The 16461-nt window shown below is 38.3% G+C and overlaps 1 protein-coding gene across 1 annotated transcript; it reads left to right on the forward strand.

Annotated features, from left to right (window-relative positions):
• Positions 1–11924: 11924 nt before the first annotated feature.
• LOC145692101 (uncharacterized) lies at positions 11925–13094 on the forward strand. The gene has a single exon (XM_081767394.1). It carries the CDS (start codon positions 11925–11927, stop codon positions 13092–13094), a length of 1170 nt encoding a protein of 389 aa, XP_081623520.1.
• Positions 13095–16461: the final 3367 nt, after the last annotated feature.

The following is a 16461-nucleotide window of genomic DNA, read 5'->3' on the forward strand; positions in this document are numbered from 1 at the left end:
CCATGACTCCTCCCCCACCCTCCTTCTCCGTCTTTGTCTTCGGCTTTACCTCCCTCTTCTCCCTCATTTCCACCTATCCACCTCTTTAGACTGGGCTCACTATCAAACTATCCTCGAACATTTACCATCAGCACCGCCTTCCACCTCTTCTCACGACCAAGCAATTCATTTTCACCATAAAATTGTTATCAGCACCTGCCAATCACGCGTACACCCTCCTGTTTCCCCTTCTACTACTCGCCGTTCCGCTACCTCGTGGTAGACCTCTGAATGTCAAAAATGAATAAATCAACGTTTCCATGCTCAGCAAAACTATCTCCGAACCCATTCCACAGCTAATTTTCTTCTTTACCAACGTGCACAAGCTCTTGCCAAACGTCATATTCGCCTCTCTCGTCGTTTAGCCTGGGGACGTTTCTGTTCTACTCTTACTTCCGGTACTAAACCTTCTAAACTTTGGTTCTTTTACTGCTCCCTTTCACGTCCGGTTCGTTCTCTCACATCTGGGAGACATATTTCTTCCTCATGGGTTTCCCAATTCTGATGCCCAATTAGCCCCGGCTACGACTATGTTACTTCCCATTTGGTTTTCTCCTTTCTTTCAAGATCCTACTCTTACCCCTCTAGATTCGTATTTTCTCTACGTGAATTAACCATAGCCCTTTTAAAATCTAAATCCACTGCTCCCGGTAAAGATGGCGCCTCGATTAGTCACCTTCAACACCTACCTCCTCCTCTTCTATCCGAGCTTTTACATCTATAAAACACCGTCTGGACCACTGAACATATTCCTTCCCTTTGGAAGGAATATGTAGTTTTTCCTATCTTAAAACCAAATAAAACCCCTGGGGTAGCTAATCATTACCGTTCTATAGCTCATTTTCCCTGTCTTTTAAAAGTCTTTCAACATCTTCTTAAAAATCGAATACAATGGTTTGTGGAACATCATAATCTTCTGTCCCAATATCAGTTTGGATTTCGTGTGGGGAGATGTACTTATGACTGTCTCACTCCTTTGGTTTCTTATGTCTGGTTGGCCTTCACTCAACTTAAATCTCTGTCCGCAGTGTTTCTGGATCTTGAACGAACCTATGATACTGTTTCTTTCTATTATCTTTTAGACGAACTCTGGCAACTAGGTCTTCCTCCTAAATTTATTCGTGTCATACATAATTTACTCATAAATCGTACGGTTTACATCCACATTGGTCACCAGTATACTTCCTCCAGACTTACTTCCCAAGGCCTTCCTCAAGGTTCTGTTTTAGCTTCCCTTTTATTCAATTTATATATTGCTCGTCAAATCCGTCATCTTGGTAATACTGTTCGTGTTTTGTGCTTTGCAGATGATATTGTCGTGTACTCCAGCCTCTTCTCCTTCCCTAGCCTAAAATCTCCTTACTACGGCTCTCACATGCTTCGCCCTTTGGTGTGATCAATATAATTTTTCAGTTAACTGGACTAAAACACATCTTGTGGAGTTCACCGGAAACGTTCGACTTCCCCTCTCCAAATAGTCATCCATGGAGTTTCAATACATCAAGTCTCATCTGTTAAATATTTGGGCATGTACTTGGATTCCTCTTTGCCTTGGGCTCGTCAATCTCGATACCTACAAACTAAAACAGACCGTTATATTCATCTTTTCCGAGTAATCAGTAACCCCCGTTGGAGTGTTGACATTCGTCACCTCCTTACCCTATTCCGTCAAGTTTACCTCCCTATGATTACCTATGGCCTTTTCCTCCTTTCCTCGAAACCTGTCAAACGTAGTAAAAGCATCCAATCCCTTCAATATCGCACACTCTGTCGTTCCCTCTTACTCCCTCCCACTACTGCCGCCCCAGTTCTATTTACGGAAGCACGTTTTCCTCCCCTAACAATATATGTTAAATTCCTCAGTGATACCTTCTATCTTTCTCGCTTCCCCAGTACCTCCACTGTTTTCCTACCCAAACTCCAATTATTATCATACCTACATACATAATCTCATCATCGTCCCTATCATTCCTCCCTTCCCTTTATTTATTACAGTTATACCACTCTTTCCCCTCTCCCTCCCCTACTTTCTCGATCTCGGACTCCTTTGCCTTATTTGTATGATTATTTTCTTTCACCCTTAGATCTCAATATCGAACTTCCCCCTTACTCTCCCTCTTCGATTGGTCTCCAATATCCCAGCATTTATGTTTCGCTTCTCCATTCCTGGCTTTCTCACTTTCCCTCCAACACCCACTATTTAAATCGAGTGACTGTGTCGGTTCGGGTTTCTACGATTCTTTTCTCAATCCACATTTCAGTTACAAATTGCCCTCCTCTACTACTATCTTTCAAGCAGAAGCTTACTCTGTAGCTGCTGCCCTTCGTCACTCTCTTCAACATTCTTATGCTATAGTATGTCTTGTTACTGATTCCAAATCCCTTTTTTTCACATTACAATCATACCCTTGGACTTCTACAACTGACCGTATTGTTTTAGAGATCAAATCGTTCGTAGCTCTACGTACCACTCATGGCCTTTCTACTTTCTTTTTATTAGAGAAAAGTCACGTGGGTGTCGTAGGCAATGAATCAGCAGACCGCGCTGCTCGTGTTGGAAGTTTGTTTGGTCATCCGATTTCTCTCAAAATCTCACCCTCCTCTTACCGCTCCCATTCCCTTTCTCGTCATCTACAGCGTTGGAAACATTATAACTCCCAAAGTCCTACAGCTAATTGCTACTGGTATCACAATTGCCCTGTAACCTCCCTATCTGGGTTTGTTTCCCCTGCCTCTCCATCATTTAAATCCGTATCTTACTCCAACTCCGTCTTCATGTCGCACCTTACTCCCGTTCGCCTCTATCGCCTCCGTCAACGTCCCTCTCCCCGCTAAGACTGTGGAGTGGACCTTGGTACAGGTAATCATTTGTTTTTTTCATGTCCTCTCTACTCTATCGTTCCCAGTTCTACTCTCTCTTGTATGCAACTTATGGTTCGGGACCTTTCGACTTGGATTCCATTCTATTCACGGTGCCGATTCCTCTTCTCAATTTTTTCTCTTTTCTCTCTCTAAAAATCGCATGTTTCCCTGTAGTTCATAGTGCTGTCTCTTGTCATTTGCTTTTCTCTTCAAATTCAGAGTTTATTCTTTACCCTATTTGACGTATCTTACTTTTTTGTTGTTACTTCTACAAATTGCCGATAGGTCTCATTCAATACGGTGGCAACATTTCTGCGTCAAGTTTGAGGCAACAGCAGTGATGTGAAGAATGCGAGTATACCTTAAATACAGCGATATATATTCGCTATGGTTCAATATTTTATCGATATAGAACATTAATTTTCTACTCGACTTTGTGGACAATCTTTACGTCATTTCTCTGATAATTTGCTGGGCTTCAAATATAAAGTGATATTTGATATGATGAAATGTTAATATCATTAAGTATTTTAACAAATGTTTCTTACACAACTAAAATTTCAAGAACACTGCAAGTTCGTAAGTTATCTTAGTGCAATTTCCACAAAATACGTAACTGGAATTTAGATTTTGTTCTATTACGGTTTGAACATATTCGATTACTTCGTAAAAAGCCAAGGAGGAGTACATTGAAAAAAGTAACTGGAAGAAGTCGACCAATGAACGATAGTAGTCACAATTCATACTGAGTGGCAAATCTAGAAGGAAAACACTTTTAGAGCGCCAGCCAGAACCCAGACTATGGGAAGTATATCATGAGTTTACTATAAACTTTTAAAAATATATAAATAATAGCTTAAATTAATTCCTCACTCAAAAAAACTGAGGGGCCTAGGCCATACTGGCCCCGGTTTAGATCCACCACTGTTCATACCGCAATTGAGCACCGGGTTAAATCTTTAATCAGGAGCCTTGTTATATTTTACAGTAAGAATGTACATGTACATATATATACAGGGTGGTAGGAAACTCCACAGACAAAATTCGGGAGGTGATTCTCGACACCGAAACAAGAAAAAAATGCTTTTGCACTTTTCTCTAGGACACATAATTTCAAGCTACATGTCGTCGAAAACATGGCAAATACACTTTAGAGCGCTATATATTCTCTATTTCGAATGATAGAGGCAAGGTGGCATGACCATCTCAAAGGAACGAAACCTGCTCTATTCAAAGATGGGTATGTCGCAATCGTGAAATGAGTGCACAAGGGATTCCCCAAAGGAGTGTAGGGACTCCCGGATAAACTGTCAGCTAAAGGTACGTCAAAATAGACGTGAATGGATAGGTTTCCCACCTGGTAATCATAATTAGTTGTAACCATGTTGAGATTTAAAACAGAGACGAATTGATGACGCGTCATATTAGGTTTGTGCGGTTGCATAACCACCAGGTACTGATGGTGACCAACAATGAAGTGGATATGAAGTGTGGGTGAATACACTTCGGGAGGTGACTCCACAACTGGAAACAAGGAAACAAGTCATGAACAGAAGTCGAAAGAGGCGGCGTGTTCCAGCAGGAACCGAGCAAAAGGTCGCCCACACACCGTGGGTAAAGTAGAATATCTCCTGAACGAGTTGAGATAGTGACGTTGGTCCACAAAATGAGAAAGAAAATCATACTCAAGGGAACTGATGGTGCAAACTGAATGGAGCAATGGAACTGCGCTATGTGAGTCCATACAGGAAGAAGGGGATTCCGCAAAGCAGACATGGTTGGGGCAGTGAGAAGTGAAACAGACGTATGTACTATGACATGTTACGTATGGCTTACGTACGAACTGTGGAGTGAGAGCTGGAAAAGTGGGGATTCCCCATTGCAGTGTCGGGAACCAATTCAAGGGAACACCGCCGGACATGGGTGTTGGTGCAGCGGTTCCGCAACAAGCAGAATACGCAGACATTGCAGGGCCGAGAATCGCTGTAGGCCCTACCGAGTTGGCAACTGAGGCATGGAAGACGTGGGCAAAAGTAAACATGCGTACAGGCAAACAGGGACTGTATTTTCAAGGATGATAAACTACAGCTCGTACTGGTGTCCGTGATGAATAAGTATCACAAAGAATGACATTAAAGATTTCAGAAGTCTTACAACAGTCTTACCTGTGCCAACACTAAAGAGGATGCTCAAAATGCCGTCGATCACTCTAAAGACAGGCATTCAGACGTTATCGCACAGACCGGCGCACATGTCGAAACGTGTCTGGTTCTTCCCGCAAAGCGTCACAAGCGGCTCGGACGTATAACGAAATATTTTAGTTTGTATAATATTTACCTGTACCTCGGACATTTCCCTGTACCTCGGGCAGAAAGTGCTCGTACATATGCAATATACTTAGTAGAATGTTCGTTTTTAAATTAACAAAAAAGAAGAATATCTTTATGATATGTAAGTGATTATTATGGGATAGTTGTGACTATGTACATGTTTTGTTGTTCGTCTAGCCAGTGAATTTATGTACTTAATGGTATAAAGGAAAAGATATTTAAGTTATGTCCAGTAATAAAGGTGAGATTAAATATATTTAAAGGTGTGAGTTAATTTTTGCACGAAGAAAAGGTATTATCGCATCGTAACTTATATTTTAACCAGTGAACCAGGTTTACGACTCCTTTCCATAGAGTCGTTGTAAAACTTTTTGGTGCCTTTCACGCCGGGAATTTCGTAAATTCAGTTCCCGAAGAAAGGAAAGTAGGGGTGAATTTACTTGGATACTGTACTTTATGAATACGAACTTAACCGTATTACGAAGCGGTAGGATAATCATCAGAAAAATGGATAGCGTATTAGCGCAGCAGGAATCAGATACAAGTAATCAAGGTGAAAATAGTGCAACACCAAGTGTATCATCAGAGGACCGACTTTTGTTAGTTCTACAGCAGATGACTACCGACATGAAACAAACCATGGAACAGAAGCTCAATCAATTTAACACAACCATGGAACAGAAGTTCTATGAAGCTAATCAGACCATGGAACAGAAGATGGAACAGAAATTTAATGAAGCTAATCAGACCATGGAACAGAAGATGGAACAGAAATTTAATGAAGCTAATCAGACCATGGAACAGAAGATGGAACAGAAATTTAATGAAGCTAACCAGACCATGGAACAGAAGATGGAACTAAAATTTAACGAAGCTAACAAGCTATATGAAGAGTTGAGCCGACGGATAGAACTAAAATCAGACGATACGAAACAAACCATCGTCCAGGTGATGAACGACATATCCTCACAGTTTGAAGAAAAGTTACAAAGGATATCTGATGAGTGTCAAAAAAAGCACAACCACCAAGATCAAGAAATCTGTAACGTAAAGAAAGATTTAGCAATAATAGAATCTTCCGTTAAACAGCAAAAGACCCAGGTCAGCAACAACACCAATAACATAAGTGTCAATGCACAGTTGTTAGCTGCTCTCCAAGAAGAAATTAAAACGTTACAGGCTGGAGACAACGTTTACCATAATAACCCAGGTAGTGAACACTTTGAGTTTCCCCACTCACCGGAGAGGAATCCGCCTTCGTCGAGATCTGAGGAGGATATTATATTGGAAGAAAATTGTCCGAAGAACACTGATGAACGAAATATGGATGGCATCATGACACAGCACGTCACGGACCGGAATTACCACACAACAAGATCAAGGAATGAGAAAAGGAAGGTAAAATTAGGTGTTAAAATGAGCGAAATTAAAGCCATGAGTAAATTTAGTGGCAAGTGTAATGAAAATGCTACTTCTTTCTTAGAGAAATTCCAAGACGAATGCAATATAATGTCTATTGACCGGTCACAGTATATGAAATTAATACCCCATGTATTACTCCCACCTTGCTCCTTATGGTTTAAGGCAATACGTGATCACATTAGTACATATGAGGAGTTTAAAGCGGCATTGATCGCAAATTATGAAAACGACTTTTTGCTGGCAAATAGAGATGCCACTCTTAGAAATCAACACTTCAATCCTCGATTGCACAAATCTATTGTAGAGTTTGTTGTAAATGTCTATAACGAATTAAAAGTTGTCAATCCATTGCAATCAGAGTCAAGAATAATAGCATCGATTCGCAATTTGCTTCCATTTAAATTACAACAGATCTTATTTTCCACACAGTGTATGAGTTTTAGTCATTTATTAATGCTCGTTCAATGTTACGAAACCCAATACCATGCTATGAATCTAACACAATCAGGAATGGGTAAAAATAAGAACAATTCAGATCATTTGGTCCCTGTTCGGAATTTAAATATCCGAAATATGAATAATACCGAAACGAATCTAAGACGAGTATACTCTAGCAATCAAAATGAGCAAAATAGGCAGAGTTATGCAGGGAATCCACCTAACCTAATTAATCGCAGTAATTCTTATGTTAGACCATATAGTCAAAATAGGTTTAAAAATAGAAGAAATGTATGGAGAAATTCCAGAAACACAACGAACTATGGGGATAGAAATAATGGAAGGGCAAGAGATGGCAATTCACATCAAGATCCAGGTATTGAAGTAATTTCTGTACAGAACAATAATACAGGACATAATCATGATAGCGCAATACAGTGTACGTTATTAGAACCGTATGCAAGTTCGAATGTAACATGATTACCGTTACTGAAATTAGGTTAAATTCATGTTAGTTATAGATTCTTGTAAATTTCATTTTTAAAGTTTATGTGTTAATATCAATAATGAAAACGATTCTTAAAATTACTTGAAATGCTTAAATAGAGTTTTAAGTAGACTGGAAAATTAATTTTCAAATGATTTTTATTCTTTCTTGTTAATGTGAAGAATCATAATTCAATTTATAATTAATCAAAGGCAAAGATTATTTATATTCGATTGACTTGTGTTGAAAACTTAATTGTCAAAGATTATGTTAAGAATAAGATCCATTCTATAAAATCAATTATTCACTGACTACCTTGAATAAAATTCTTCTTTATTTATGACAGCTTAGAACTACGAGGTATACATTAAAATGTAACATCTAACCTATTAGTTATTCAATGCGCCCGAAAGGAAAAAAAATATTATTTGTAACATCACCGTTTGTAATAATGTTCGAAATTATTAATCTTCATAATTTGTATTTCACCCTCGTTAATTATATTTATAAGCGACGATGTTTTTAATAATAAAGAATAAATATTAATGTAATAAGAAATAAATGATAATGAAATGAAAGATTTATTATAAATGTATCTATGTGAATGATTATAAATAATATATATATATGAGGGTTAATCAAAATGTAATGAAGATATATACGAGATATGATCAAAATATCAAGAACATATGTAATGTATGAACATTAATGTAACCGGACCAGTGGTTCTTGAATATAAAAGCCAAGCCTACTCATGACTTTTATATTCAGTCCATCTGTCGGGCGACATTTTCTATAACGAAATATTTTAGTTTGTATAATATTTACCTGTACCTCGGACATTTCCCTGTACCTCGGGCAGAAAGTGCTCGTACATATGCAATATACTTAGTAGAATGTTCGTTTTTAAATTAACAAAAAAGAAGAATATCTTTATGATATGTAAGTGATTATTATGGGATAGTTGTGACTATGTACATGTTTTGTTGTTCGTCTAGCCAGTGAATTTATGTACTTAATGGTATAAAGGAAAAGATATTTAAGTTATGTCCAGTAATAAAGGTGAGATTAAATATATTTAAAGGTGTGAGTTAATTTTTGCACGAAGAAAAGGTATTATCGCATCGTAACTTATATTTTAACCAGTGAACCAGGTTTACGACTCCTTTCCATAGAGTCGTTGTAGACGCGATGTTCGAACGTTTGGATATCAGGTCCCTAAAATAGAAATCCAGAGGGTTTAAATCCGGCGGCCGGGCAGGCCATGACCTAGGACCGCCACGGCCGATCCACTTGCCCAGGAAAACAGTGTTCAAATAATCACGCACGGGGCGACAGAAATGCGCCGGTGTACCATCGTGCATATATCACATACGTTGTCGTAAGACCAACGGCACATCCTCCAGAAGTGTAGGAAGTATCTGGCGCAAGAAGTTCAAATAGATAGGCCCAGTGAGTCTTGGTGGAAGAACGACTGTTCCAATGAGATGGTCACACAGAATCCCTGCCCAAACGTTGATACAAAACTGGTGTTGGTGGCGGGCCTTTCCATGTGGACTATCCACAGACCACAGATGGCTATTATGGAAATTCTGGATACTATCTCTTCCAAATTGGGCTTCATCTGTGAACAAAATGGAGGAGAGAAAACCGACAATTGTTGCCACCAAACGGAGAACCTGATTACAAAATTCCAGCCTGGGAGGAAAATTCCCGGGCGATAGACCCTGTACCCGTTGCAAACGATAGGGGTAAAAATTGTTGGCATGAAGGAACGACAGCATCTTGTCATGACTGACATTATGCTGACGGGCAAGCTCCCTGGAACTTACACTCGGATCATCGAGCACATGTCGTTAAATACGTTCTTCGGTATGCACAGTGCGTCCCTCACGTGGTCTTCCCGTGTCATACATGGCAGGGTGAAACTTTCCGGTCTCACACAAACGACGAAACAGAGTTGCAAATGTTGTATGATGCGGTTGGCGTCTATTTGGATATCGATCGTTGTATAATTGGGCTGCCCGCCTACCATTTCCATGTGCTTCTCCATACACAAAAATAAGCTCAGCATTTTCCTGATTGGTGTAATGGGCCATTGTCACAACACACTACACTATGAACATGATTCACAACACATAACGTAGTTGTTGCCCACTTCAACTTCACGGATGACTATGACAGACAAGATAGGTCTGCTTAATGGTGATGTATTGTTTTTTGGTTGTGCACTCAGTGTTTCTTCCGTGCTAACTCCTTGTGCATCGGAATGACCTGGACTGGCAACTTTGGGGTCCTCTCGAGGCAAATCAACGAAGTATGTATGTAGTATGGTTTAGCTGTATGGTAGCTATGGCCGTGTGTTAATGACCGTGCATTGTTCCTAAAAATAGTCAACGTTTTGCTGTCAGCAGTGTTCGAATAAACGAGGGTGTGCAGGGGAAATCACCCTCATGTAAAAGCTTATCCCCGGGTCATATCATGAAAATAAGTATCCCTGGCAGGAATAATTAATACAACTGCATGGTTGGTAATCATCAGTACCTGGTGGTTATGGATCTTCACCGCAGCGAAATGAAACTGCCGCTAATTTTAAAGTTTTTTTAATAATATCATGAAAAAATAACATTATTGGAAAAACAAAAACATAGTGCACTAGATGATATTCTGCATGTGATGCCATTATCACAACTCACCTAACTTCCTTAAGTGTGCCACTATTTACACAACCCGCAAAAAAATACAAATGCATCCCGCAAAAAATGCTTTCGGCAGTTGCAAATGGGAAGCAGATAAGTGAGTTGTGATGACGGTATCACATGAAGAATCATAATGTCTAGCGCATATGTTTTTGTTTTCCCAATATTTAGATTTATTTTGAATATATTACAGAAAATCTATAAAATTAGCTGTAGTTTAATTTTCGCTGTGGTGAAGACCCTTATGCAACCGTACATAGCGAATATGACGTGTCAACCATTTCGTCTCTATTTGAGAGCTCGGCATGGTGCAACTAATTATGGTTATCAGGTGGGAAACCTATCCATTCACTCCTATTTTGACGTATCTTTACGTGACAGTTTATCCCGGAGTCCTTACGCTCCTTTGTGGAATCCCTTGTGCACTGATTTCACGATTGCGACATACCCATCTTTGAATAGAGCAGGTTTCGTTTCTTTGAGATGGCCATGCCGCCTTGCGTCTATCATTCGAAATAGAGAATATATAGAGGTCTAAAGTGTATTTTGTCACATTTTCGGCATCGTCTAGCTCCGAAACTATGTCCTAGAGAAAAATGTAAAAGGACTTTTTTCTTCTTGGTCAGGAATCACCTCCCAAATTTTGTCGGTTGAGTTTCCTACCACCTTGTGTATATAGGGGAATGTGAGGCATAGCGGGATATTGGTATTTTTCGAACTGTAATTTACTGCGATCAAGCGATAAGTACCTAAACAAGATTCTCAAGGACAAAGGGCTGTCGTGCTTGAGTAGCGTTCTTATCAGTTGAAAAGGAACAGTGCTGTGTGTCAGTTCTTTATTTCGTGCTGTGCTATATAATCATTGGGATTTCTCTTTTGTCAAGGCAAGGCAAGTTCTTTTTTGCACACTTTTAAACTATTGATATGCTGAAAGAATATTTCTTCTGTTTTTGTTGTGTATTTTTGAGGTTTACGAATTGTAGGTTATAGCAGAGATAATCGCTGATTTAAGACTACAACTCATCTGGGGCAAAACGGGGGGGAGGGGGAAGAAAGGTATTGGAATCACCCCATTTTGCCCCATTACCCCATTATGCCCCGTAAGAGTATCGATTGTGTAGTTACTATCCAGCTCGAAACATTTCTTGTTAATGCTAGAATTGTATAAGCTCTTGTTTGCTGTCATTTTAGGATAGTTCGCACATATAAAAGGAAATCAACGAGGCAAAGTTGGGAGGAAGAAAAGATGAAGGCGGCCATCGAGAGTGAAATACGTGCTGAAATGGGATATTATAAAGCTTCTCGGCAGTTCAAGGTTCCCCAGACTACGCTGGAGCGGTGTTGTAACAAGGAACGAGAAAACCCTGGATCTTTCCAGAAACAAATGGGACATTTTAAGCCTGTGTTTACCCATGAACAGGAGTGCGAGTTAGTAGGTTATTTAGTGAAAATGGAGAGGCGACTTTTTGGTCTAACTGGCAATGAACTGAGGGAATTAGCGTTTCAATTGGAAGAAAGAAACGAAATTCAAAAATTCCCTTTCAACAAAGAAGAGAAAATGCTGGAATTGACTGGTTAAGAGGATTTATTAAGCGTCACCCTGAAATAACACTTCGCAAACCAGAATCTACATCGGGAACTCGCGCGATGGGGTTCAAAAAGGTAGCTTTTTCTAAGTTTTTTGAGCTTTTGGCTGGAGTCATTGAGGAACATCATCTCTCTGCAGAAAATATTTATAATGTAGATGAAACTGGAATAACCGTGAATCCTAAAGGACATAGAAGGATTGTCGCAGAAAAAGGCAAACGTCAAGTTGGAGCTGTAACTTCAACAGAGAGAAGAGAATCGGATACTGCAGCAATTTGTTGTTCAGCTGCTGGAGCTTGCATGCCACCTACGATGATTTATCCTAGAGCAAGGATGCAGCAGGAATTTGAGATGGGCCTTTCACCTGGATCATGGGCAGAAGTTAGTGCTACTGGATGGATTACAAAAGAACACTTTCTCAAATGGTTCAAGAAATTTCTAATGTTTTCAGGAGCGTGTACAAGTAAACCAGTTCTTCTTCTGGATGGTCATAACGCCCACACTAAAAACTTGGACTTAATTGACATGGCAAGAGAAAATGGAGTACTTTTGCTTTGTCTGCCTGCTCATTGCTCTCACCGACTTCAACCCCTTGACGTCGGCTTTATGAGGCCACTCAGCAAGTTCTATGAAGATGAGGTTAGGAAATGTATTAGAACCAATTACCCAAAAGTTGTTACGCTCCAAGTCATCTCTCAACTCTTTGGCCCTGTATTTTCGCGAGCAGCATCAATGCTTAATACAATTAACGCCTTCAAGAAAACTGGGATTTGGCCTTTGGACATGAACGTGTTTACAGATGAAGACTTTCTACCTGCAGATGCAACAGACATAGGCATAAACGTCACTGAGTCAGTAGGAAATGAAAACCCTACACTAACTGCACCTAGCAAATCCCTTTTCAAACCACACGCACAAGGCGTACAGTCGAATACATCTGAATCTTCGATTGACGCAGAAATTCTCGGATGCTCTTACAAAGAACAAACTCCATTAAGTTTTCCTTCTTCTTCGCCTCAAAACATAATAGGTATTCCAAAAATTAAGCAAGGGACAAAAAGGGGAAAAAAACGTAAAAGGGGTAAAACATCCATATTAACTGTATCTCCGTACAAAAAGGAACTTCAATTAGCTCAAGCAAATTCCAAACAAAGATGTATAGAAAAAAAAACGTACTATAGCGCAACCAACCTCAAACAAAGGCCTACCAAAGAATGGTCGAAAAAATAAACTAGTTAAAGAATCATGAAGCTCGTCCAATGAAAAAGATGATGACGCAGCTTGTCTTCATTGTGGCAACCTTTGGTCCAAATCTAATGAGGGCTGGATTTGATGTTCGAGACGCCGTCAGTGGGCCCACAATTCGTGTGCCGGGGTTGTTAGCTATGACGATTAAATTGAATACTATTGTAAATTCTGTTAGAAAAAGCATGATTCTAGCAATGTTTCACATGTACTTCAGACTTAATAGTTGTACTGTATACTTGTCTATTTTTGATTTCCTCCTATAAATTTATATAAGGTTCGAATACGCAGTTTTGTTTAAGTTTTTAATGCTCAATTTCAAAATTTGTTTATGTTGATTTGATGTCAGCAAATATTAAGATTCAACTGACAATAATTCGATGTAATCTGCATAAACTCTGTAGTACAATTCACAATGATCACATTTTTAATTTTTGTTAATAATGCCGAATTCAGAATGTACCTTATACTTTTTGAAGTAATTATGAGCATTTTTGTAAAGAGTACTCATCTTTTGTTATAGCCTATTCAAGTTGTGTTGTATAATAGTAATCATTAGAGACCGGATGTTAGGCAAAATGCCTATTTTTTAATATTAAAGATATGATCAAAAATAACGTTTTAAAGTTTATATGGAGGGTTATAGTTTCGATTTAAGCCAATTTTATTTTGCCTATTTTGCCTATTTCGACCTTTACTGCCTAAATAATTGCTTTAGTGCCTAACATTGCCTATCCTATGCATTTTCTTCAAAATAAGCCTTCATTGGGAAAATATATAATTTACGTAACATAATATACACATATTTACTTATATTATGTGTTTGTAAACACAAGCTCGTGGTACGTTACAATATATATACAGGATGAACTTCAAAGATGTTCACATACTTCGGGAGGTGATTCGTAACATGAAAAGAAGATAGGCCTAAAAGTCCTCTTGAATTTCACGAATCATCTCCTGAAGTATGTGCGCACCTTTATGTCCCGTTCCAATTGTCAGGATTCGATTTCGATTCCAATTTGGCACCCCTGTCACTCGAACACGACGCAGAATTCGACAACATGCAACAGCACTTTTTGTCTTCTTTTCATGTCACGAATCACCTTCCGAAGTATGTGCACATCTTTCAGATTCACCCAGTATGTGCAATGCATAACATGCCTCGTTTTTGTATATACAGTAAAAGAGGATATTATTTAACAAACAAGTATGTTTCTATATTCTTTGAACATTATCTATGACTTGAATCTATTTTTTAATGGTATTGAGTATTTATCTTCATTATTTCGAGTTACATTTTAGTGCCTATTTTACTGCCTATTTTTTTAAATTTTAAGTGCCTATTTGCCTGCCTATTTTCCAGGTTTTTAGTGCCTAAACATCCGGTCTCTAGTAATCATATATTGTTGTTTTATAATGATAAGTCTATATTAAAGCTGGATATTATAGATGTAATAGTGTACGGGGCAGTATGGGGTAGGGGCATAATGAGGTTGACTGAAATCCAATGTTCCATTAAGCCCCACGTAGGGAGCATAATGAGAATAAGAGCCATTTTTGGAATAAGTTAAACAAAAAGGCCCAAAACAATATTTTTGAAAGAATTTGCTGGTTGAAATATTGCAATAAATGTTCAACGTGTGTACCGCAAAAAAAATTACTGCAATTGAGATATTGGGTACCAATTTATAAAAGCAAATATCTTAGCTTTCCCCCATTATGCCCCACGTTCCCTTATATATATACGTTTTTCAAAGTAATACGTTACTTAATTCTTGGAAGGGTCACAAATGATAGTTTGCAATGCATTTAATCAAATATAATATACGAATAAACATTTAAATTCGCTCTCTCTGTTCGAATCCACTTTCACGAAGTTCACGATACAAATTTTAATCAGTTTTGTTACTTATGGATATGTTCCTTGCTCAAATATTAGAATCAATATTACTCGTTAAGGTCAAAACTCACTGGAAGTCAGTAGCAAAGGCTAGATTATTCCTATTTTTGAAATATCTATGATTAACGAATGGAGGATTTTTTTTTTAAAAAAAGATAGATTTTGCATATATGTGTTTAACTTACGTTCAGGAGAAAACATGGGACAATTGCAGTTTCTGATTTTTTTAAGAGATAATGCTCTCTGCTGATCTAAAGACTGGATTATGCTCTTTTGGTACACGAGATTGGGAAAGCACAATTATTATTCGTTTCCTTTAGCCTAAAGGGTGTAATCATAGCCGGTAAACTAAAGCATTTCATTCATTTCTAATTTTTTCGGGGGGAAGAGAAAGTAAATCCGGAATTGTCGGCTCAATCGGAACGTGTGAGAACTCAGCAACCGAACTGTTAAACAACTGTACTGATAGCCTAACTTTGATCTTTTTAAAAATAATTTGGATTCTATGTGCACCTATGTTAATGATGGAACAATCATCTAAAGGTACCAAAAAATAAAAATAAAAAACCTAAATCGTACTCAACAAGTTTGGCTTTGTTTTCACCTGCAGTGAATTGTACTATTTATCTACAAACCCATACATGACATTTACTTGAGAACTTTATCGAGGGGAACACGGGTTCGATTCACAGTGGGAACTCTGTATTTCGAATCTTATGTTAAGCTGTAGGTCAACATCTTACATAGCCTCGTTGCTGAACGGAACACTAAACTCTAAACAAACTAACTTCAAGTATATCTAACTTCTATCCGTAATTTCATAAATGGCCTATATAAATACCGGACGGCAATATAGAACTGAAAAAAAGCATCGGCACGTTAAATCTAATATGTAAATGCATCTGCCAGTGGCGTATTTAGGGAGGCTATCGGGCTTCGGCTACCGAAATAAATTTGTTAATTTTTCGCATTCCACGTACAACAATAATCCGCCTTACTATCTCTAAGAATTTCATTGACTTTCCATTTTCTAAACTAATTTTTTTTTTATTTTTAAACGTAAAAAAACCTATTTCATCACACACTTCTACACCTAGCACTCCATTTTCGACAATGACAAACACATTCAATGTTACCAGAACACAGAACAGGAACTGGAGACCACAGTTTAGCACTATAATTTTTTAAAAAAGAAAAAAGTCCGTCTAAGTTCAATATCTTAGGCAAATCTTTTCGGAATTAGTCATAAAAAATTGAAATAAGAATATCGTCCCAGCGAAGAAATATAAAGGGAAATAGAACGGATTTACTAAATAAACTTAGAAAGCAAATCGCTGTCCATCACCATGTTTATACTACTTATTTTAAGTAAAAAATTTCATCCAGCTCTTGTGCTGATGGGAAGGATTTTAAAATGCTGACTGCATTTCCTCTTTGTATTGCTAGGCT

The sequence above is a fragment of the Thermobia domestica genome, chromosome 8, assembly GCF_964235325.1.
Source record: "Thermobia domestica chromosome 8, izTheDome1.hap1.1, whole genome shotgun sequence".
NCBI classification, from domain to species: domain Eukaryota; kingdom Metazoa; phylum Arthropoda; class Insecta; order Zygentoma; family Lepismatidae; genus Thermobia; species Thermobia domestica.